Source organism: Micropterus dolomieu, linkage group LG08, assembly GCF_021292245.1.
Source record: "Micropterus dolomieu isolate WLL.071019.BEF.003 ecotype Adirondacks linkage group LG08, ASM2129224v1, whole genome shotgun sequence".
In the NCBI taxonomy this organism is placed as follows: Eukaryota; Metazoa; Chordata; class Actinopteri; order Centrarchiformes; family Centrarchidae; genus Micropterus; species Micropterus dolomieu.
In genome coordinates this window covers 22661121-22687010 of record NC_060157.1, presented here as the reverse complement: position 1 = coordinate 22687010, position 25890 = coordinate 22661121, and the positions used below count along the sequence as shown (strand labels likewise).

Below are 25890 nucleotides of genomic sequence, written 5' to 3'. Positions count from 1 at the left end.
CCGGCCGGACGCACATCCACCGCCGCACCCGAAAACGGAAAGAAAAAACACACGAGAGAGAAAGACAGCGTCAGACAAACCAACACGGGAAACCGAGTAACATTAGAGTCTGTTGTTTTAATGATGTAGGGATTCGTTTCGCGGTTTGACATCTAATTTAGCCTGCCCGCCTCACTGCGACAAGGAATCACCGTCCAGCTGCGCATAAATAAACTGTAACCTGTCTCAGCTTGTCGGGATTGTCAGCTTGTTCCTGTCCACGAAGAAGAACGCAGTGACTGCGCATCCTTCGTCGTTGATTTTGACGGTCAGATCAGGCCCCGATCAGCGACAGGTCGCCTCCAGCCTCAGCATCATCTTTCCTCTCAGCAGAAAGCAGCATCCTTCCACCTCCTTGAATCTGCGCCATGGCCGATGTTCCAGCGGAGTGCAACATAAAAGTGCTGTGTCGCTTTCGCCCTCTCAACCAGTCGGAGATTTTACGCGGGGACCAGTTTATCCCCAAATTCCAAGGAGACGACACTGTCGTCGTCGGGGTAAGTAAAGGGAGGCGCTTTGTTTTGCAAGCAGGCCCCTCATCAATAAATCATCACATCGGCCCATCTGTTTGGGTTGTGGATTGGTAAGAAAACGTGATGATCGGTGCATTACTGGGAAATATCACACCTTTCCCCCAAACCTGTCTTACCATTAACGTGACAAAGCCCAAATACATGTTAAACTGTTAAAGTGCGCAAACTGGCCTCTTGCATCAGCTGACTAAGGTCTGCACAGTGTAGTCTATGAATGAAACATAGCTAGCCTAATAGCTTATATCATTACACAAAGACCTGCTTTATATGTTGCTGTAGGCCTATGTATGTATGTAACATAGACCTACCTCCAACACAACCCTAAAATGTAATAATAAACGAATAAATATAAAGTATTTTCCATGCTGATATTGATGGGTCCATTCATTCATTCTGGGTGACTAAACCAATTAGCCTAATTCACATCTCCTTCCTGCTGCCATGAGCCAGTCCAGCCTGCAGCGCTATTATTATTGGTGTTATCTATTGTCTGTCATTACTCAGCAGGTGCTAGCAGCACATGCAGACTAATATATTGGTGCAGAGGTGAAGTCTGGTCATGATCTTTGTAGTATATTTTGAAGTTTGGAAATATGGGGGCTGGTTTCCTAGGTGGACAAAATCTGATGGTGCTGCATGTCTTGTTTACTCTGCAGATTTGTTTATGTTTGTAAAGGTGGATTCACCAATTATATGTGCAAAGAATACATCAGACAATTCAGTTTCTTTAAATTCAAAATGTCTAATAGTTGGGGAGCTTGCATCTAAAGGCTGTAATGTGTTGAGAACACAGTTTCATATTCACTGGAATTTGTTTTTTGTTGAAACTGCAAAATATTGTCATATTCTGACGTTTTTGTTAGAACCAAATCAGAAAAACACAAAAGCTGCCAGTGTAGCCTTATTTCAGTGTTAGTTTCTAATGCAAATCAAATTATTTCAAGAATTTTATGGAATAAAGTGCCATTGGTCTAAATTTTCAAGGCACCAATCTGTGTTATTCAGTATGCTTAAATCTTAAAACATCTGTACTGGAAACAGACTGAAAATAATCCAGCGACACAGGCAGATTTCTCTGACTTTTAAATACAGTTTTATACTTTTAGTATTTCAATTATAGACAAAAAGGTTTGATAAAAATGAGATTTTGCTGCACAGATGTCTTTGAGGTTAGGGATTTGCCCATTGCTATGTGGTTCACATTTACATTTGAAATTCATAGAAATTTATTTGAATTGTTACCATCCCTGGAAACCAAAATCATTCCAGATACTTCCAGTGTAACGGCCAATGCACATCAACCTGAAAAAAAAAAAGATGAGCCAAATGATCTATAGCTCTTCAGATCTGCAACATAATTGTATCTGTTTCAGTTGCATTTTGCTCATATTGCTGATTGTCCTCTTTAGATGTTTTATTCTTAACCAAAAAGGAGCATAAATAGTGCACATGAGGACCTCACATGATTGCTAAAAGGAGAGGCATAGCTAGCTTTCGGTTCTCCTCTGGCTGACAAATGCAGCATGCAGAGGGAGGGATCATGTTGAAACTTTCTCCGATGATAATGGAAACGTCTCGATCCGACCTTCCTCTCTCCTCTCAGCCTGACGCTGGACAGTATAGTCAGAAACTGATCTCTCAAATTGCCTACAGAGAGGATCAATAATCATCCAGTGAGCTAATGCATCACTGACAGACCTGCTTTCCCTTGTCCCTGGCTCCATCTGTCTGTCTATCTGTCTGTCTTTGAATTTTCTCTGAATTTGTCTCATTCCCTCTTTGATTCTGACACCTTGTTTCTCCTTTGCTCACACATCTCCATTTTTATGACTCTTTCTGTGCCTCCCCTGTCCCTCCCTCCATCGTCCTAAGACTGAATGTCTTTGTCTGGTAAATCACTCTGTCATGGGGGCAGTCTGCAGATGAGTAAATTTGTTAATGTCGTTTAATAAGTACTGGCACCTCACATTAATATGTTGCATTGTGGCCTCTGTATCAAGTGGGACAGTGGCATTCAGGGGTTTAATAGCCTGGTTTTTGAGCAAGGCTTGTTGTCAGGGCTGACTCACTCTGTCTGAGTCACACAAAGATTGTTTGGATTTTTAGGAGGAGCTGATTCTTTGTGGGGACATATTTTGAAATAAACTAAATACTTTCCTGTGGATTTAGCCGCAAATGTTTGATGAGAAGAGGTCCAAAATAAAATGCCAAATTTCTCCTTGTAAATGCCAAAGTCCTGTCCCTCTTCTACCTATCTGTTCTGCTAGCATATGTAATGGACTGAGTGTTTTTAATCAGTTCTTCTGAAAAGACGAAACATGTTTCTGAAGTTTTCTGTTCATATTCTATTTCTATGGCTTTTCTGGACAGTACTATTAGAGCATTTTCCTTTGGAGGAATAGATAATATAGAAATATGCTTATGCAGCAACACTCGGCAAGAAAGTGAATTGGGATGTTCCCAAAAATGTGTACTACTTAAGATAAAACAATCATTTCTTTTATTAACAATCAGCAAAAACCTACCCCACTGTCAATGTCTCATGGGAGCTGTAATTCTAAAATACATGAGAAATTAACTGTTCAAATTTTGTTCAGCTGTAGATATTCCTTTATCTTAGAATATGTACAGAAAACCCTGAGTACATGTTTTCATTTAAGCCTGATGAAAGACGGAAACACTACGGGAAAAACCCTGTGAGTTACATGTGCTAGAGTTACAGAAGCTCTTTAGGATTGATAAGCAATGCCTGAGGTACTGCAGAAACACTGCTAACAGCACTGTACTGTACAAGCAGCTATTAATAAAAGGCCCGTATTGTCTTTCATGACTTTGTTTCCATGTGAGATATGTATGAGTATGAAGCTAGTAATGGGGTGAAAAAGCATTTTTTTAATGACCTTGGTCCTTGATCTGAATTTGCCAGGTCCTGGATAAAATATGGCTCTGACTAGCTGGTAGGAAGAAGCACTGCAGTGCTGGCTTTCTCACCCTCTGCTGATATCATCTTTTGTTGTGTACTTACTGCTGGAAAGATAAATGCAGCGTTGTACAAACCATCAGCACACCTCTATTTGTTAAACGGTAAAGTGATGTGTTGTGTTGGGCAGTAATAATAATGCGAATTTTTCAATTTCCAGTTTCAAGCATCAGATACCTTAGTCCGATGACCAGCTGCTAGAAAAGAGACTCAAGTTTTTTTATTTAAAAAAACAAAAACAACTGTCATATAATTTAATTCTTCTAATTATAGTGCAGCATCACAGTTGTACTGTAGAACATTATTTGATTAATCACTATTATTGTGCCCATGTCTGTTTAATTCCTATCATGTTTATGTAGAAGAATAAACATTTAAAATTTGAATATTGCATTTACTTCAATGTACTGAGATTAAACGGAAAAATCTGATCACAATTCGGAGTTAAACAACCATGTCTTTTGTGGTTTTTGTTAACTGTTTGTTTGTTGATGGTCTTCACAGGGCAAGTCCTACTCGTTTGATCGAGTGTTTCCAACCAACACCACCCAGGAGCAGGTGTACAACACCTGCGCCAAGCAGATTGTCAAGGGTATGGAAGATTAGCAACATTAAAACATGTCAGATATTTGAAATGTATGTGCTGTGGTCTCATTTGATATTCTGTTTTTCTCATAGATGTTCTGTTTGGATACAATGGCACTATCTTCGCATATGGACAAACCTCCTCCGGGAAGACTCACACCATGGAGGTACAGTATTAGCATAACAATAGCATTAAAATAAAGCAAGTAATAATATCAGTTGGATGTGGAATATCCGACTGATATTATTATCCGACTGTGTCCAACCATTGTAAAGTTTTTCATGTGATTCATTCATCAAACATTTGGTGGAGTTTTGGGTCTTTGTATTGCACTTTTGTCCACAGAGATTCATTTTAATGTCAGTCCAACTGGTAGAAAGTGGTGTCAGGTCTCACAGAAATGATCTAACAGTCCTTCTTCAACAATGTCTTTTTGTATGTTTTTGATACTACGTGGTCGATATTTTGTTGACACTTCTTGTTTTTTCAGGACAGCGTTTTCTCTTTTGTTCTTCCCAGCCTTTTACCGTTCTTAGCTTTGATTTGACAGACATTTTATCAGAATTTAAAGGCATTATTGCATGAAGTCTCCATTAACCTTTGACCCTGGATAGCTATCACCATCTCACTGCTATCTGTGACTTCCTGTTTCAGGGCAAGCTGCACGATCCTCACCAGATGGGTATTATTCCTCGCATAGCTGAGGACATTTTCAACCACATCTTTGCCATGGATGAAAACCTTGAATTCCACATTAAGGTACTGTATATGATGAGTTAGATGAGTTGATGTCTTGTGTTGTGGTATGCTTCTTATGTTACATTGTGCATGTGTTTGGACATTCTCACTCTTCTTTGTTAGCTATTCTTCAGTACCTTCTCTCTGTAAACAGCTGAATAAAAAGCTAATCTTGGTTGCCTATTTTTCTTTCTTCTCCAACAGGTTTCATACTTCGAAATCTACATGGACAAAATCCGTGACCTTCTGGATGGTTAGTGCTGTGAACCACTTGCAACAGTATTTTGATTTGCCAGTATATTGTAAAATAAAAAATCTATTGTAGCAACAATGTGACTACTGCACTCATGATTTGACTAACTCTTTGATTTTTAGTGACAAAGACCAACCTGTCTGTCCATGAGGATAAAAATAGGGTGCCATATGTCAAGGTTTGTGAAAGTGCTCTGTATGTTGTCTTTTTGGGGGAAAATCTGTCTGCGTTCTACAGCATATCAATTAAATTAATTCTGTCTCTCCTGTCCCTTCTCCTCGTGTTTCCTTTCCTCCCCTCAGGGATGCACTGAGCGTTTTGTCTCCAGCCCCGATGAGGTTATGGATGTGATTGACGAAGGCAAAGCTAACCGCCATGTTGCTGTGACCAGTGAGTACTTAACTTGCTGTTGCTACAGAGGATACACAGTTGGCATTTGAATATTGCAACTCGGGATAGACGTCTTTTTTATTTATTTAATAAAGACAAATTCTTACAGTGAAACATTAGTAGGAGTCATTTTGAGAATACTTCCATACCAGAGCACGACGTCTAGTTTCTCTTCGGTGCCAGCTATAGCGCTCACTACTCGTTACTGATGCGTGAAGTGACAGCTGAGTTCATGTAACCTGTTACTGTGTCTTTTTATGTAATCTTCGTGTTACAGTCTGCTATATAATTTTTAAGCTTCATTCATTCTCACAGAAAGAAAAAAGATCCTGTCAGATGGAGTTCACTGTAATGTAAACTGGCAAGACTTGTTTTTCTTTAATTGATGTTACAAAACCTTCGAAAGACTAGAGACTACAACTCTCTGATCTGTGATTTCTGCACCTTGTTTTGGCCTTTATGCTGTTGGCTCCTCTATGGTCCAGTAATAATGTCTGACTAATGGCTCCTGTACTGTGTATTTACAGGTCAGAGTGATGCTTTGGCTTCATTGTACAACAGTACTTTGCAGTGTAAAAAAAGCAGCTTAAATTAACATGTGACCTAATTACCAGATACAAGAAATCCATAAAAAGGTTTCACAGGTGTAAACACTTTTCTTACAATGTCCTAGTCAAATTAGGATTACTCTAATTTGGTTGCATGTCATAATTTGTTATTTAATTAATTTATTAATTTATTATTTTTAAGAAGAAAAAGCTTAACCACTGACATATTTTATTTCATGTTCTTGTTAAAGCAGTTATGAATTTTTAATTGAATACATTTAAATTACTACTGTTACAGACTTCTTATTGCAGTTGGAGGTATTTCAAAAGGCAAAAATCCAATAAAGAAATTATTTTGAGAACTATCCAAGCAACAAACCATGACAGCAAATTCATAATTTTTTTCTGTGGTGGAGTCTTGTGCTGACTCACTGGGCTGAACTGAAGTGAAAAGATCAGATGAGCTTTGGGGTTCAGCCCAAAAACAAAAACACCAGGTCTGATTCACTGTAATAAAGATCAACCTGTGCAGTTCAGAGTTAATGTATTTTGTGCCTTAGTGCTCAGTGTGTTTGTTCCTCTTCACATCAGACTTTCTGTGACATTTTCAAAAAAATGCGATTTAATGTAGCCCTTTTCTGCAAGACCTTACAGAAAAGATAAATGATCTTCAATGTGTTAACGTGCTAGAAAAAGTTATTTTCTATAAAATATTAATCCAGAGAGTACCTGGACAAAAAAGGGATTAGACAAGAAATATTTCCCCTGAAAACATAAACTAGTATCACATTAGTTCATTTGGAATTCAAATCAAAAACTATTTATCTGGTCATATCAGTACACATTTTGTCAATGACATTTTTAGCTTCAACTCCAGATATTTGACGGCTCATACATTACCATTCCTGCTTCTCAATGCAAGTCCTTAATCACTTTAAACTGAATCACTGAGGTCTAGCTTCCTGTCAGTCATAATCTGATGTCTCAGCATGCACTTAATGAGCCAGAGCTCAGCGGGTCAGAGTGATTCTCACATTCATTCAAATGAAGTAAATTGAATACACCAACTGTGATGAAAAAAAGAAATGTAAAAACACCTTTACACCTTTAACATTTATAAATAAACAGTTCTTTCAAAGTACAGACCAACAACAGTGAACAAGTTAATCTCAGTCAGTTCCTTTGCTTTGTAATACCTAAACACAGGAATATATAAGCTGCCATATACCGGCCTATGTATGAAATAATGAGGAGTTGAGAAGCACAAAAATGCTTAATCTTCATTTAGAAATCATTTTATGTATATTTGGTAATATATCTGGTAAAAGAAAGTTACTATAGAGGGCAAAAAAAGCTGAAATGTTTAACTAGTAATAACATATATTTAGTGTTCGTATGTGTTTTTTCTATGCAGACACAGGCACTTACTCAGCTACAGAGTACTGTTGGCTGTGAGAATTCTTCATTGTGTGGCAACTTATCTGGAAAGATGAATGCTGAGATTAGTTGTCTGGTACAGGCCGCTATAAGAGAACAGGGGTGTTATAAATCATCCATCCACTGAGCTGATCTATGAGCAGTCTCTTACCAGACAGGCCAATTAAATATAGTCTGACCAACTCATTCTCTTCACACTGAGTGCTTGTGCTCTGGCAGACGATACGTACATTTCACTATAAGCAATCATTTCTGCCTGTGTGTTAAGACTTTTAGTAAACAGTGTCACTGTAATGGGGATGGGGACAGCCTTGCATTGATAGTATGAACTAGAGGACTGTGTTGGCTTATACTATATTTATTTGATGTCCTTGTAATGGATATGATGGAGGTGTTGCATATTGATTGGAGGATAAATTCAATAGACCTTAGATCTTTAAAATAATAATAATAATAATAATAAATTTAGAAATAACTCATGATAATGATACTACAGTCTTCTCAGTGGAGCAGATAACACCCAAATCCTACATAAATCGAGCTTTAAAAATGGACTGAATGTAGGAAGCAGTGGATAAGATTTGTTGAAGGCTGTGCCCCCGAGCGGCACAGTATTTTCTCTTTCCTGGTAGCTGCCTGCTGACTCACGGTGCTGCAGAGCGGTGTGCTGATAGCAGACTAATAGGGTGACACTCTGTAGACACTGAGCCAATGCCCTCAGATATCATCTGCAGAGAAATCTGAACTTGCTTTCCGTGAGGAGCTCCAGTGAAGAGAGACATATGGATCCGTGCTGTTCATCTGCACTCTGTGGAATGATGATGTCATCATGAATGACTTGTTCTTGTTGAAAAAAAAGAAACATGGAATATTTCATGCACAGATGAATCACTTCACATTAATCTGTTTTACTACATTAAGTTGACATGATCCTAAGAACTGCTGGCACTAGATCGGAGAGACATAAAATAAGAAGAAATAAGTATCTAGAGTTCTACTGCAGGGAAAACTCTTTGGCTTTTTTCCCACCCCAACTGTTGTGTTGCTCCTGTCTTTCTACAGACATGAACGAGCACAGTTCTCGTAGCCACAGCATCTTCCTGATCAACATCAAGCAGGAGCACGTTGAGACTGAGCAGAAACTGTGTGGAAAACTTTACCTGGTGGATCTGGCTGGCAGTGAGAAGGTAACATCACCTAACCTGCAATTCAGCTGCTTCAAATCAATCAATCAGTCAATCAGAATAACTGTTTCTGTGTTCTTCTTCAGCTGTGCATCACTCATGTTTAACGTCACTCGCTCTGTCTCTTTCTTTATTCCAGGTCAGTAAGACTGGAGCGGCCGGAGCCGTCCTGGATGAGGCTAAAAACATCAACAAGTCTCTTTCTGCTCTGGGAAATGTCATCTCTGCCTTGGCTGAGGGCACGGTGAGACACTTCCCTTTATTTGTATAGACAATAGAGTAACAATTGACACTGTGTGCTTTGATAATTATACTGAAGTAGATCAGCATAAATATACATTTGGATTAAAGTGAAATATATCAGCAATATAGTGGTGAAGTGGCAGAAAGTGGTTGCATTTACTCTATGTTTTGTTCTTGGTTTGGTATTTTGGTGAATAATGTTTGTCAGTGTTAAGTCATTAAATATTAAATAATATTTAAGGAGCTGATGTAAAGTAGTTGATTGATTTCTCCACATTTAAGTTAAGCAAAACAACTGAAGCTTACTTTTATTGTAGAATTTGGGGATATTAAATGAATTAAAATATGTGTCATGTTTACCTCCAGGTTCAGATACTGTAGCAAATAACCTTCCTCTCTCATTCCTAACACTGATGTACAGCAGCTGTCAATCCCTGTCAACTTGTTAATGAAATGCATCCTGCCCAGCACCCACACCCTTCTTTGCTTTCTGCCAGCTCAACAGGTTTGGCCGTCAAATGCCAAAACTATCCCTGCCAATTATAGGATTAGGTAGATGCACCACAATCAATCTGGCACTTTTGACAGCAGTTTTGGGGGTTGTTAAATCCAGGAAAATCAAGAGGAATGGGAAAGTGTACATATTTGCTGATTATAATCTGCTGATCAGTGTAGAAGTACTGAATCAAGAAGCAAATGAAAGGTGCCTCAGACATTTTTTTCATTGTTTGGTTTGAAATTGTCTCTGCATCTTTTTTCTCTCTTTTGTTCCTATTTTCCTTTCATCACCTCTTCCTTTTTAATTATCCTCCTTTCTTTTCTTTCGTCTTTCTGCTTCTTCTCTCATCATCTTCCTTCCCTCCATCCCTCCCCCTACTCACCTCCTCCATCCGCCCGTCTCTGCTTCTCTCTCCTGCAGAAAAGTCACGTGCCGTACCGTGACAGCAAAATGACCCGCATCCTGCAGGATTCCCTTGGTGGGAACTGTCGCACCACCATGTTCATCTGCTGCTCTCCCTCCAGCTACAATGACGCAGAGACCAAGTCGACTCTGATGTTTGGACAACGGTAGATACATATGTCAATGCGTCTTTGGAAAGAAATGATTGTATATAGCTTATGAGAATTGAACAATTTTTTTTAACATGCTGCCATGTTTTTCAGCAAGGAACCAAACTGCTTATATGTATTTACCCATCTAAAAAGGCAATTAACTATTTTTGGCGTAACCTAAAATCCAAGCAGGGCAGGTGCAGATGCTATGTATGAATCTATGGTATGAATCTCTTTTTGAATCAGAAAGGTCTCAAGAACAAACTTTTACCTGATATTTAATAAAACTTTTATTATAATGGTGTGAGATTCTTATTTCTGTGGTAGTTTCCTCTCATACGTGTTAGGGGACCTTGAAACCAACAGAAAGCTGAATTGTCCAATGTCAGTCCTTTCCTTACTCACTTAGAAAACAGATTTTTACTATCCCCTGTGTGCCCCTGTCTTTGTCCTCCTCTGTCGCAGTGCCAAGACCATCAGGAACACTGCTTCCATCAACCTTGAGCTGACAGCAGAGCAGTGGAAGAGGAAGTACGAGAAGGAGAAGGAGAAGAATAAGACTCTGAAGGACACCATCCAGAAGCTGGAGACTGAGCTCAACCGCTGGAGAAATGGTGAGACGTTAAGTGTTTCCTGACTGACTGACTGACTAACAGCAGAAGCTTCAACTCGTCTGGCCTGACATTATAAAAAAACCTTGTTATTCTCATGTATTTGTTTCTCTTTCCTCTTTGTCCCTTCATCCCTCCCCTCAGGAGAGGACGTGCCTGAGACGGAGCAGACCACAGCGGACATTGTGATCCGTCTCGATAGTGTGGAGGAGCGCCCCGTTTTGGACAATGACACCTCCTCCATTGTGGTCCGCATTTCTGAGGAGGAGCGGCAGAAGTATGAGGAGGAGATCCGCAAGCTGTACAAGCAGCTCGATGACAAGGTCCAAACACAAAACCATGAACATACTAATCACCGACACTTTTTGCCTGCACATTAGTCACATTAAGTCTCAGTTTTTGACTGTAAATCCACGTCTCTAGCACGGTGTACATGCAGATGTTATTTTTGTAATCATCATTGTATATTTTAGTGTCCTTCTCACGGGTGTTCAACACTTGCACCTTCTTATAAACTGAAATGTAATTAGGGATTCATTAATAGAAAACAATCACGAGCAAAGCAGATGAAAGCCTGTAAAACCTTTTGTGTCACATGTATTCATAGACACAGGCAAGTTATTTAGTCTGGATTGTTGTGAGGTTGGTATTTATGATCATATCATGTTTATGCAGGATGATGAGATCAACCTGCAGTGCCAGTTGGTGGAGAAACTGAAGCAGCAGATGCTGGACCAGGATGAGGTCAGTCCACTCCAAACTAATACACACTGTATGCACACACAGACTATGTTTAAGAGGAGTCTTTCTAATTCTGAAATTAAGCTTAAAACCAAGCTCCAGCTTTCACACAACCCCTTAAAGAATTCAGGACTGGAAAAAATATTGACACTTTAAAAAAATGTCTCTCTCTGCCTCTCTCCCTGTCTTTCCCCCAGCTCCTGGCCTCATCCAAGGGCGATGGGGACAAGGTCCAGGCGGAACTCGGCAGGCTGCAGGTGGAGAGCGATTGCGCCAAGGCTGAGGTAAAGGAGGTGCTGCAGGCTCTGGAGGAGCTGGCCATCAACTATGACCAGAAGAGCCAGGAGGTTGAGGAGAAAGGACTGCAGAACCAGCTGCTGGCTGACCAACTGTCCCAGAAAATGGTAAGTTATAAGAGGAACAGTGTGAATGTGAGATTGACAGAAGAGCGCTTCAATCAGAGACAGGATGTGGAACAGAAGGAGACGCTCCCTTGCTGCACTACAGAGACAGGCACCTGCTGTGGCAGTGCAGCTTCCTCGAGTGGTAAATACTTTCAGGAATGAAAGGACAATCAAGTACTGGAGAAAAAGTGTTTGAGCCTCTTTACATTAGACTTAGCTTATTGCCTCTGTTAAGGAAGAATTCAGTCCCATTATATTTTTCAGTTTGCTTTCTGTTGATAAAAGGAGTGCTTCACTAATCATTACTGTCTCTCTCTTCCTCTCCTTTTCTCTGTAACAGGCCAGTCTGATGGAGCTGGAGGCAGAGCTGTCTCGTATGCAGGAAGTGAGCGGTCAGCAGAGGAAACGCATCGCTGACGTCCTCAATGGTCTGATGAGGGACCTCAGCGAGTTCAGCACCATCGTGGGCAACGGGGAGATCAAGCTGGTGAGTTGGATCACAGTGTAAAAAGAGCTTTAGATTTCAGGTCAAAATGGGCGTACACTTCAGGTACAACACTTAATAGAGTGTGTATTCTTATTGAGTTTCCTGTATGTCCTGCTCTGTTGCACATTGTTTTTAAAACTTTTCTCCAATCCCCAGCCGGTGGAGATTAGCGGTGCGATCGAGGAGGAGTTCACGGTGGCTCGCCTCTACATCAGCAAGATCAAGTCGGAGGTGAAGAGCATGGTGAAGCGCTGCCGCCAGCTGGAGAACATGCAGCTAGAGTGCCACCGCAAGATGGAGGAGACCGGGAGGGAGCTCTCCTCCTGCCAGCTCCTCATCTCTCAGGTGAGGGATGGAGGGAGAGGGACCGGATGGGTGGGGAAGAGATGGACTTGATGGGCTGTGTGAATTAATCATTTATTGTGGTTGATCATGGCTGGGTTTTTTATGACTTAATTAATTAACATTTCCTGTGTATGTGCATTTGTGCTCACACAGCATGAAGCTAAGATCCGCTCTCTGACGGAGTACATGCAGAGCGTGGAGCAGAAGAAGAGGCTGCTGGAGGAGAGCCACGACTCCCTGAGCGAAGAGCTGGCCAAGCTGCAAGACCAGGGTAACACACAGGGACACACACAAAAACACAGTTACACAATTAATGTCCAAACAAGGAAATAGGGGACAGTTTAGCCATCCTGCTTATTTCCAACAGAAATTCACATATCCCATTTTATTTAAAATTGCGCCGGAATTTGCATGAAGATGTTATTAGGTTGTAGCTCTGAGGTGAATGTTTGCCTCCTCTTTTACTCCTACCAGATAACTCCCTGCTTGAGGATAAGGATGGAGAGAAGGGTGAGACTGAGGATGGAAATGTAAAGGTAAGGCAATTTTTTGTGCCCAGCCTGAAACCTGAGTATACTGGTTAAATCGATACTGAAATTCTGAGATGGGCATCCTGTCATCCCAGAATAGGATAAAAGCAAAGTACTTCTTATTCAGACCTGACTCTTTTGTGACATTTCATGCCTTCTGTTTCTGTTCGATCTCGCCTGTATGGTGCCACTGCATTTATTCTTTTTGTTTTTTTCAAGCATCTTTGAAGAGATGTGTGTTTGCTCTCTCCATTTCCAGAAGGCTCCTCGTCAGCAGGGGGAGTCTCACCGTGGCCTCTATCACAAGCAGTTGGCCCGCCTGCGGGATGAGATCAATGAGAAGCAGAGGATCATTGACGAGCTCACTGAGTCCGTGACCATCTTAATTATTTTAGTTATTATTATAATAATTATTATTATATATAAGATACTATAGAAAATGTCTCATTATTAATCATTATATGCTATTATTGTTAACAAAATTACATACTGTATATATTTTACTTTATATTTATACTGCATACACAAAAGTTTACTAACTATTATCTGTTAAAATAAAGATTGCTTTATATTAATTTTAATCTAAACTCTTTCCTTTCTCTTTTGCCTCATGAACATGTGTGCTGTTATTGCACACCTCCAGTCGTAACTCCAAGCTGGAGCTCGAGCTGGCTCAGGTTCGCGCTGACTTTGAACGCCTGAAGAGTCAGGACAGCACCAAGAGTGAGCGCTTGGAGGAGCTCTCGTAAGTGTTGGAGAGGTCTATGTCCCTTCTCATAAATTCCAGCAGATGACTCTCAAAACAAGACATAGTTGTTACATTTTCCTGAAGTACACAGAAATAGTGTCTTTTTTATGATAATGGTTTTGCTGTCCTGTCAGATTCCTGCATGAGCGCCATGAGCAGACTAAACAGGACTTGAAGGGTCTGGAGGAGACTGTAGTGAGTAAAATAAATAAAACTGTCCATCTATCTCTGTCTCTATCTTCTGTGTCTCCATCTCTCCGTATCTTTCCTTATACCTCAGAGTCTGTTCTCCTTTCTACTTTATATCCTGTCTCTTACATCACAGTGTCTAGAGTTGTCTTCCTAACCTCTCCATCTCTCCGTCCTTCAGGCCCGCGAACTCCAGACCCTCCACAACCTGCGCAAGCTGTTCGTTCAAGACCTCACGTCGCGGGTTAAAAAAGTAAGCAGCTCAAAGATGATAAGAGAAAGCAGTGACTCAGGAAATTCTGTTTTTTAATCATGTTTAAAGGGTATTAAGGAATCTGTGACCTGAACCCCCCTGATAATCCTCAGTAGAAATAGCATCAACATCCTCCATCCCTCTAATCCCCTTGACTTTTTGATATCATGTATGTGACACAAGAAATTCACTTTTTGTATGGAGTGGATTAAAGGTCTTGCTAGGAGGTAATATGTCACCATGCAAAATACTGGAAGGATAACTAAAAGTGCACGTTTGGCACATTTGACTGTGTATTGAAAACGGACAAGTGGAAGATCTAAGGTTCTCAAGGTAATCAACGAGTCACTAGTATTCTTAAATGCATTTGTCAGTCCCTGTTAGGTCATTTTCTGCCAAAAACCTCTTCCTCTACCTTATTTTCTATTTTTATTCCAACCTTCCTGCTTCCTGGTCCTCTCTGCAGAGTTCCGAATTGGAGCCTGATGATAGCGGGGGGTCTTGCACCCAGAAGCAGAAGATTTCCTTTCTTGAGAATAACCTGGACCAACTTACAAAGGTTCACAAACAGGTGAGAAACACACACTACAAACTTTTTGTGATGAACACATTAAAGTCTGCAGTTTGGATTGTATTAGATCAGTTTGATTCTGATATTTTCATTCTAAGACATACATCTGAGTGATAACTGGACTGTTACAAACTACACATGCCTGGTCTGTTTTGAACAAATGTAAACTGTGCAGTTTTGGGCCTCCCATGCTTTTTTCTTAATGACCCGTGGAGGTGAGGATTAAACTGAAAGTACCACATTGCATCATAATACTGTAATTGTATATTTAGTCATATTAGATTAAACAGTAATTTAACCTAGCTACATAAACTGTAAGTGTACTTTGCTACATGTTTTCTCCTTCTCATTTTCTGTTTTTCCTCTTATTTCCTCACAATGACTCTTTTTCAATGTCTTTACTGTGTGTCATCTCTCTGCCCTCCAGCTGGTTCGTGACAATGCAGATCTGCGTTGTGAGCTTCCAAAGTTGGAGAAACGTCTTCGGTCTACTGCTGAGAGAGTTAAGGCCCTGGAGACTGCATTGAGGGATGCCAAGGAGGGTGCAATGATGGACCGCCGGCGCTACCAGCAGGAGGTTGACCGCATCAAGGATGCCATGAAGGCAAAGAGCGCCTTGAGGCGCCCCCATGCTGCACAGATTGGTACTGCACTGAAGCGATCATAAATTATTTATGCTTTTGTTTGTGTCGTTGCATGGGTATGGGAATTTTTTTTAAGTGAAATGTCTGAAATGCATGCAATTTTGAACTGACTGTTTGAACTGATTTGTCTAACCAATTTGTTCTACAGTGACCCAGTTTTATTATAGCTGTACCCTGCCTTACATTGTTTTCTCATCCCGGCAGCCAAGCCAGTGAGACCGAAGCAGCTGCCCGTCTGCTCTCCCACCAACCCGTTCTACACTTACATCCGTGCCACTGAACAAGCCAACACCTACAGCAACATCCTCTTCCAGAGTGGCATGACACAGCCGAGCTCTGCCAGCAGCAACTGCAACCCCAACTCTGTCCAGAGCAACACGTGAGTTTAAATCCTCCTTTCCATTTTTTCCAGCTAGCCATTCCATGGCTTAAAGTCTGGTCTGCCCATAATTGCTGATTTCTGATGTCAGGAAGATTCTGCTCTGGTCTTCAGAAATAGAGCATCATGTGATGTTTGCAGACAGATATGGAGAGGTGATTCATCCAAGCATGGTCATTTGATTATAACCTACAGCTGGCAGGCGTCGCTTTTCTATATTAAGTATTACTTAAACACTGTGTTCCTCTTTACTCTGTCTACCTTTTGATTTTGCAAATTATGGGATGAGACAGGTCTCCTTCACTTGTAACGTCATACTACTTGTATTTTAACTGTGTTTGTTTTCTGTTACCTCTGTGGTGTTTTGCAGAGTTTCCACAGCGCTTGGCTACAGAGCAGGCAGATATAACGGAGACACACTTGAGTCTTACCCTCTAAACATTGACAATGGTGAGTACAAGTTTACATATGTATATGTGCACATGTGTGGACACATATTTTAGCACAAATCATGAGGTATTTTATAGTTATATTAAGAATCTGAGATATTTATTGTCAGGAACTCAATGTTTTTGTATCGATGAATACACTCTTTATTATATTAGTGGATCAATTAATTAATTGTTTCCAACAGGTAACAGCATCAGTGAAACGAGAGACATCAATGACAACAGGTGAGGATGTCAGTTTAGTAAGACAGCAGTAAACAGAAAACCTGATCTGTTTATTGTTTCTGGTCACTTTAACCAACTTAAAATTAGATTAAAACATTAAACTGTATTTTTAGTTATGTATGGTAAAATAAGAATAAATTAATTTGTGCTAGAGAATTGAGATTAAATGAAAATTCAACATTGTTGTCATGTGTTATCAGTTCATTTCTGGCTCCAACATTTCATGGTGCTGCAGTGTTCAGTAGGAGTGATGTACAGTAAATGATTATGACATGGTTGTATTCTGAGAGTGAGTGTTGTGTTTGTGTATCTGCATTAACAGGAGTGATGTTCACTGTGGCAGCGAGGTGGATGATTCAAACAGGCACTACGTCATAAAGCAGGAGACTGCTGCAAGTTAATGCCATGGTAATTATCAAAGTACCCTGAGTCATTGATTTGTTGTTTTGCAAATTAACCACAAATCACCTGCATTTTAAGTTACTGAAACTCAGGTTTCCAACCCAGACCAATTTCCATACTTCAATTTGTTTCAGTACTAAGAAAATCATTTCACAGAGACTTGAAGCTTGCTTAAGGTTATCCATCACTGAATAATAATATGCACAGCTCTATACTTTTGAAAACTCTTTCTCTTGACACGTTCATGGACATTTTGCACGAGGCTACGGCAACATTATGTACATTATGCAAAAATAAAAAATGAAAACGGAAATTTAAAAAATGTTAGCCAACAGGGAGAGGTTACCGATGCCAAGCAGGAGAAAGTCCCTGCAAATGTACTTTCCTAACACAATGCCATAAACCGGAAACCAGTGGCTGCCTGGAGGTCAGAACATCACAAACTTTGGAAAATTGGTGGCAATAAATGCAAAGTATATTCGATTTATGTTGTTAAAACAAAATCGTTTGTATAAGAATAATTAGAAGGGCAATTAATCATTCAATAGATATTTTAACAGATTTCTGTGTTTCTCCAAACAATGACTTCCTTCTATTCTCTCTCCCCAGAAGATGACCATACACTGTACCCATCCAAGGACCCCTCCCATCTGCATGCAGCCTGTCTCCCTGTCCCTCCATTACATCACTGATGAAGATGATGATGAGGATCTGTAGCCCCTGTAGTCTCTCCTGCTCCTATGGTGACCACTCTCACCCTCAGGTTTGGGGTCCAGTCCCTTCCAGTTCAGTCGGTGAAGGAAGTTAATTAAATCATCTTTTTTTATATACAGAACGTCCACTTAATCAATTCGTCAATTCCTCAGCCAATCAATTTGTCAACAGATATCACTGAAGCTGATTACCTCCCGAGGTGGTTGAACTGAAATGGGGCTGACTCCATCCCTGATTACTAAGTACACACATGTTGTAAATAATAGTGCCGTACACTCCAGTAGAGGTTTTTGACCAGCAACTGTTTGTGTGAATGCACGCCTCCACCATCCCCTGCACACATCTTCTTAAGGGCATCATGCGGATGACAAACTGTAGGCAGACGTGACCTTTTTCTCTGTCGTAAATAAGAGCATAGTGTGTAACGCCAGCTTGTAACAGAAGACCCACACTCTGCATGCATATCGCTTAGCGGGTTAGCTTTCAAACCTTTGCATGTACCCTGATTCATGTCAGGAGCTGGTATGCTTGCGAGTGAACCGTCTGATCGACTACGACAGATGTCACACAGAGAAAGAGAGAACTGGTTTTCCTTAATCCTAATCCTGGTGTCAGCGCTTTATATTTTCTGTTATATAGTAAAACTGGGCTATTGTGTTAATGTGACTTAAACACATGAAAATGACATAAAACACATCTGGGCCTAGTTTTATTTTATAAGAAGAGGGCATAGGATGCAACATGATTCAGGGAAACCCAGCCCAGATCGAGTATAGTAGTAGTGTGTATCGAGGAAACCTTTTGTAATTGCTTTGATACTGTGATGTTGCAGCTGTATGCCACTGTACATTTCAGGTAATGCTGCCCACGCCCATTTAATGTGTCCCTCCCAGCATTGCACCCACACGTCTTCATACGGAGCCTTAACAAGAGCTGATTTCTCATGATCAAAGTAACACGCTGTCATGTGCATACATTTGTAATTACTACCTCTAGAGCTACTCATTAATCACTTAACACAGGATAGTTATACAACATACTTTCAAACACTGTATAAGAGCTGATCTTAGAGTTTCTAGAGAAAGTTGCAACTTTAGTACACCAATAACTGTAAGTAGATTTAAATGCTCTTACCAGAGCAGTAGTTATGTTCTCCTGAAGTTAACTCATACACTGAAGGAATCTGCGTATGCCCATCATATAACAAGATCAGAGCTGGGCTGAAAAAGTGCTTGCAAAAATGTTCTGCTGCTGCAGAGCACCCGTCAGACAGTGTCAAGTTTATTATCAAAAGAAAAGTACAACATTCTGATGCATCTATTTGGCACCTGGTAAGGCTGGATTCATGAAACCTGCTTTGTCTCCTCTAATTTATAGTTACACTATTGATATACTTCCACTGTGTTATTTACATTTTGATTTAAAAAAATAAGTGAATATCGCAAGCCCCTTTAAGCCCCTGTATGGAAGTTATTCAGTGATTCAGTGCTTTTTAATCAGAACCGTCAAAAGTCCAACGAGTGTCTGAAAACGAGTCCCCAACTGAGCAGCCACCAGTGTGGGATGGACAGACCGTTTGGCTGAAGCTTGTTGTTTGTAGCTTGCAGGTCGTGCTGTTATTCTTCTGTGAGAAATCCTGACCAGCCAATCAGGATAGCAGAAAGCAGCATGCCTTAGGTGGGTAACGAAGAGTTGTTTGGATTGAGCTGAGTCACTGAGTTAAATGACAGATTAGACCAGAAGTGTGTCATTCTTAAAGGAAATATAACTAACACACAGCTTTTAAAGGAACACGAACATATAAGTGAGAAAAAGAGTTAATTTAAAATTTCTGTTTTCTGTTTACACGTTGACCGCATATTTGATCACAGTTGCGCATTTTAATATTTGCAAAAAACAATCTTCACTTTTCTGTAGAAAAATATTTCTCTATGTAAAGTTCAGTGCATTACATCCAATTTGGATTTCTCCGTGTAAATTTGTTCAAATAGGACCCCAGTACGTAATGTGAGTGTACCTCCCCAGTCGTCTGATTCTTAGCAGCCTCATTTATGACAGCACTGTCTCATGCTCCTGCTGGCATTAACAACATCTCAGGGCTTCACATTCACAGTCACAGCCACCACAGGTCACCACCACTGTCTTCCCCATAGACTTAAAACCATGTGATTGCTGATGAACAATCAGGCGAGTGTGTGTTCTTCGAGGCTTAGCAGATGCACTGTATGATAAAGTTAACATTACAGAAATAACACCATTTTATACATAGTATATAACATCGCCATTCTGTCACATGCCATCTAAAATGAAAACCTGCACCTGGTCAAACCCTACTGTACGTGTCCAAGCAGACCCTCTATTTGACATCATGTTTTAAGTGTAATAAATAAATTTGAGGAGGGGGAAATGTGTACTATATTGTCACCTGCTGTTCCACTGTCTGATTTAAACATATCTAAAATACATGTGCTATATATTGTTAATCTTGTAAGTAAAACAGCGTGTCATGACATAGTAAAATGCAAAATAAAGGTACATGCTAACTTTGTTAAGAGAAATGTTTGTTTTATTTATTTCTGTATGCCTATACTGTAGCGTCAACATGATTACGTGAAGAACCACCGTGCATAATTTCTGTATATATAGACTCATCACTATGCTGTATTGTATGTGAGTGTTGTAGTAAAAAGCTCAATAAACTTGTAGAAAGGAATTTGTTGGGAATCATTTGGGTCCATGGCATTGTTTGAATATAATGGATGATGTTTAGCTGAAAATGACTCCATCTAGTGGATGGGAAGACGTATTGATACAGTACAGCTTTAACTGAATGAAAAGCCACTTTATTGTCTGACTGTCCCTCCTCAGTGCACCTTCTCTGAGAGGTAACAGGTGCACTGAGGATGCAGTCCCTCTGGTTTCCAGAGGGACTGCATCCATGTGTCCCCTAGTACTCCCTTTACAGAGTTTTCAGCTCCATTCAGAGAAATGCCTCACTTTAAAATATCTATACTTCTCTATATTACAGCTGTATTTTTACCCTGTTAAATGCAACTCCACTGAAAACTATGATTACATTGCTATGAATGACTGCTGCGGAATAACATGTATGTTTGAATATCTCTGTTGTTATAACAAACTCTGACACAAACAGGAAATTCATGTATGTCGGGCACTCCCTGTTGTTATTACAACATCTGACCTAAACAGGAAATTAATTTTCAAATGATGTTATGAAAGAAACCTTTGCCAAAAAGTATAACATGAAAAGTAAGTTGATGCTGGAAAATAGAAATTAAATGGAGAACAAAATTAAAGAGCCAGCAGTGCTGTTGAGATACTGTATCTCATTTGCCCACTGATACACTGTATAAAGATGATGGAGAAAAAGACAACGCTTGCTTTAAGACTCTTTAAGTCATGTAATCACTGCAGTAGCTTCCTCAGTAGGTTTACATTGGGAAGTGTACATGGGAAATGTTTTTATTCCAATAAACTATGCAAAGGCATTTTGCTGTATCTTTTAAATCATTACAGTTTGTTTATTAAGCCTATGTTACACACTCTAAAACTCAGTGTAGTGACACCAAGAAAAAAAAAAAAGTAGAAATTAAAAACCCTGAAAGTCTGAGACTGTTACATTAAACCTGCTAATCACTGTAGATATTGTGTTATTAGATATATGTTTATTATTTTCTGTGTGAACATGGCTACCACTCACATTTTTCAAATTCTGTTGAAATGATGAAAATCTCATTCTTCGAAGGAACTTCCTTTGTGCCCTCTTATATTATAATAAGCAGCTCTACATCGTTCCCACGAGAAAGAAAGCAGTGATGTAAATAGCAGTGGCATGTGAAGCATCTTCATGGTCTAGGCTAATGTTTTGTGTGTGTGTGTGTGTGTGTGTGTGATGCTGCATGCACAGTAACACACATCGATGGATCAGAACAAATTGTATCTACTCTGTTACAATGTTATCGGGTAAATACTACAAAATTGTAAGGTGTTTCTGAATAGTGTCAGAGGAATCAGAACATGACATTATATATTCTTCTCTCATGTTCACACAATGGAAACCACATTTAATAAATTCAAGGTCAAGCTGTTACACATTAAACATTCATCTAATGTGTTTCAACTGACTAAAGGGTATTAAGAGTATGAAGATTCTGCTTTATGGCTGCCTACAAAACTTTTAGCCTTTTAACTTTTAAATTTGATTGATTAAGTGATTTATTCTTCTTATAGTGGTCTAGAATGATCCCAGGCAAATGTGGAGTGGAAATAGTAGCACAGAATGTGTTCGCCCCCCTGTAGTTTGTTTTACTTGCCACCCACCCACCCTAGAAGCTGCTCATTGATTTGCGCTCACTTGGCGCGCGTCGCCGCTGCGCGCTCCCGCGGCCCAGTTGATCCGACTCTCGATAATCTCCGCCACCAGTAGGACGCTGCACAGCCGAAACGAACGACGGGGCTCGGAGTGGCGACCCTCCACACATCCAGGTTGTCACGGAGCTCGAAGCCTCCTGTAGCTGTCCGCGCTGCTGCAGCATGCTCCTGCTGTAACTCCAGCACTGCTTCCAAACTGGATATGAGGAGCGACGCGCAAGGTAGAAAGTACCCACATCCACTAAGTTTGTCAATGATATGCTAATGATGGATGGCCTATAAATCTAAAGGTGACACCAAATCGTTTGTGTAATTTATGTCATCTTAAATGACAGACAGCTGTTAAATTAATACTTCAATGACATGCTTTGTGTTTAACGTTGGCACAGTAGTGACTAATTGATTAGGATTTTGTTGCAGAACGAAACTGATTTTAATTTATAAGTAACAGTTTGGTGGATTCATAATGTCATTTGTGATCTTCTCCGTAGTCTGAAGGCACGTTAGCTGGCAAAGGCCCAATTATGAGCAGAAATGTGCACACATCACTACTGTGGAGCTGTAGAAAAGAGGGCAATAGTGTTTATTTTGACATAGTGCTGACACTGAAGCAACGCAAGCTTCCAAGGTTCAGATCACCCACACAGATGTCTGCATTAAAATGCATGTACTGCAGTAGCTGCTGCTGGAGATCCCAGATCTAACTTGATTATGAATATCAAGTAGAATATTCATTAAAAGGGGCTGCTGGAAACACTTTGGCCTTATTGGATTTAAAGAAATATACAGATACAATCTGATCTGAACATAGTACTGTGCTGCACAGCCAAATGTTCTAGCTAATGGTACCACACACAACTCTGCCATTGTTACACTGCCTCTGTAGGGTATCTTAATAATGGTAATAATTGATGTCTTATTTTCAAACACACATCAGCATGCAGAGGATCTTGTTTCACTCCAATTACATCAATATCAACAGGATTAATACATCAATGCAGATATCCTTTTAATCAGGCGCCAACGAGGAGGTGATAATCTTCCCAACTATATGCTCTGCTGGCAGTCAGTTACATAAACTTAAGACTGATGATGTGATGACACGCACACACACTCACACTTGCAAGACAGTGTCACTCATCCAAGTCAAAATTAGCATGATTGAAGATGTGATTCCTTTTCAAAGGGCTGATATTTGATATTCATCATTGCCTCTTGTGTCATTCCACTTGGAGAGTTTTATTACTAAATGAGACACTTGTAAAAAAGCCATAGACCTGCACTCTTATATCCACATCTGTGCAAGCTGTTGTTATTTTTAGACACAGTTACATGATAAAGTGGATTGTTGTGTCATTTTTTTCCCTGCTGTATATACAAGAATTTGTAATGCCAAAACACCATAGTTTAAGATGTCATGAATATTCAGTACATTTGGTTTGAGATGATGGAGGACAAGATGATTTGCAGCAGCAGCAATGTAACACTCAATTTAGAAATTATTTATTTAAGTTTATTAAGTATTTTCAATTTAATTTCTATTTTCTGTTCATTTATTTGTAGACTTTTTTGTACACACATATCATATTCCTTGTGAAATTAAGGAGATAACTAGTCGTGGAACAATTATTCAATAAATAGATGAAATTACTGACAGAAGATTAAATTTTGGCTATTATTTATAGCTGATGAGCAGCGTATTTGACCAGCACATCAGCATAGCACTGTTAATTCTTTCAGTCACATATCAGGTGAATTCAAATGAAGAATTGTTTGTTTCAGCTTCACAATTATGAAGGATTGCATATTTTGGCTCTTGGTAAAACTCCTTATGTAATTTAAAGACATCTCCTCCGGCTTTGGAAACTTGTGGTGGACATTTCTCCTTATTTTTTGATTTTATATTCTTAAACAATTAAGTAGAAAAAGTAATTTATAGATAATCAGTTGTCTGAAAAAATGTCAGCTGCAGCCCTAAACTGCTCTCTCTCTGTGTTATTCCAAACCTAATGTTCAGTGTTCCTCCTGTGTGACCTGAACCCTGTGGCTTCACTCCTGTAGCCAGCTGTTACTGTCTGTCTGTGTGGCTCCTTCTTCTCTGCTGCGTGGGCGAGGTTATAAATAAGAAGCTGGAGGTTTTGTGTGTGCGTGCGTGCGTGTGTGTGTGAGCTGTTTAACCAGCTGCTGGGGAAGTTTGTTTGTCTACTCTGAGTGCAGGTGTACCTCTAGATGCTGTTCTCGGGTCTGCTTTAAGGTTCTCCCCTGGCCAGCTCAAGGGTTTAAGTGTGTTTGTGTTGGGTCACCATCACCTGTCTCCTGTGTTGTAGCTGTGTATGTATGTGTGTGACTTTTTTGATACATAGTGTTCAAAATCATAAAAAATGTTCCTGTTGGATGACAGAATGTTTATCCCTCTATTTTATCAACATATTTAAAAAATTATTTATTCTTTATGATAAATTAGTAGATTTATATATAAATGCAGGAAACATGACTCTTGTGTACTTTTATGGTGATATACAGTATGATGTCATGTGAGTGATGTCATAGGGTTGTAGTTTTATTATTTTTTTCCTGAGATGCCAGGGCTCAACAATCATTAAGCTGACCTCCAGAAAGCTGATTTGAGAGTTAGTGAGTGATCACTGACTGCACAGTGAGAGAAACTCTTACAGCAGAGAAATTGCCATTTTTGAGGTTTTATTAATTTTTTGATCTTTGAAAAACCTCCCTGAGATAAATTATAAACTTTACACATGCGTTTGTGTCTCTGTCTAGACAGAAAGGAGCATAGGAAAGTGGCCCTGACCTTCAAGGGCAGACCACTAGTGGTGACACAAATTTAGCTTTCAAATATTGAAAGCTTGTCTCCATATTCTTTGTGCAGTACAGTATGTTTTAGTTTTAGATAATGGTTATAGTGCCTAGTGGTTTTGTTTCCACACATGCTTACATGATGTCACACCAATTTCTGTTCATCTTTTTTTCCCTTATGTACAAAAATCCCCTGCCTGTCTACCTACCTACCTCTCTGCATGCACTCATCAAAATATTAATATTATATTATTGCCGGGCCGGCTGTGACATTCAAGGCCATGGTTGCTTGTGAATCATATGGACGTCATGGCATTAGAACCAGCCTAAGGAACACACACTAAATGATTCAAACATAAAGGTCCATAAAACCTCGTCAGCAGGCCAGAACTGGGTCAAGGCTATGGACTGACAACTTTTCTTAAATAGAGATTTCAGTAGTTAGCCATTAATTCAAAGTAGCATGATATAGGAATATCAGTAGGAATAAGAATGTCTTGACTTTTATATTGACTGTTTTGCAAAAATTATGGTCTGTTCTCTATTTTTATTTTGTATGTTTTCTTTACTCTTGTTAATCGATGTCCCAGTCATGCCTGTCTGTCTGTTATGTTTGTTAATCTGGCTACTCTAGGCATCATGTTTCAGACACTCATGCAAAGGCACATACAGGCATGCACAGGCACACACACCTTTGTGAGAACAACATGTTTGGAAATATTCAAGTTAGCCGCACATTCAGTTCATTCAGACTGCCTCAAACAGCTCATGGTGATTTATGACCAGCAGGGTCAGCTCCGTAGGAGGCTTTGAGGGGTCACACAGTCAGTCGGACGGCCAAAATAGATACCTCTTCTCCCCCACTGGGTCGATTTGTCTCAAGCCAGAGCTGTCCCTGTAAAGCAAGTGTTGAATCTCGCAGCCTAGATCTCCTAGGTCAGTCTGTTAAAAGGCCCTGACTGTTTCAGTAGCTCACTGCTGTGCTCATACAGCCTTCATCATCACAAT

The 25890-nt window shown here is 39.9% G+C and overlaps 1 protein-coding gene across 1 annotated transcript; it reads left to right on the top strand.

Annotated features, from left to right (window-relative positions):
* The first annotated feature begins 225 nt into the window (after positions 1-225).
* kif5aa (kinesin family member 5A, a) lies at positions 226-20224 on the top strand. Its single transcript, XM_046057337.1, has 29 exons — positions 226-536; positions 4057-4144; positions 4231-4304; positions 4793-4897; positions 5081-5129; positions 5252-5307; positions 5432-5519; positions 8567-8691; positions 8828-8932; positions 9851-9999; positions 10450-10598; positions 10740-10918; positions 11271-11339; positions 11534-11740; positions 12081-12227; positions 12384-12572; positions 12726-12843; positions 13047-13108; positions 13362-13471; positions 13746-13847; positions 13985-14045; positions 14221-14292; positions 14759-14863; positions 15291-15507; positions 15712-15886; positions 16257-16336; positions 16521-16560; positions 16883-16968; positions 17575-20224. Exons 1-28 carry the CDS (start codon positions 408-410, stop codon positions 16959-16961), a joined length of 3129 nt encoding a protein of 1042 aa, XP_045913293.1. The 5' UTR covers positions 226-407; the 3' UTR covers positions 16962-16968; positions 17575-20224.
* Positions 20225-25890: the final 5666 nt, after the last annotated feature.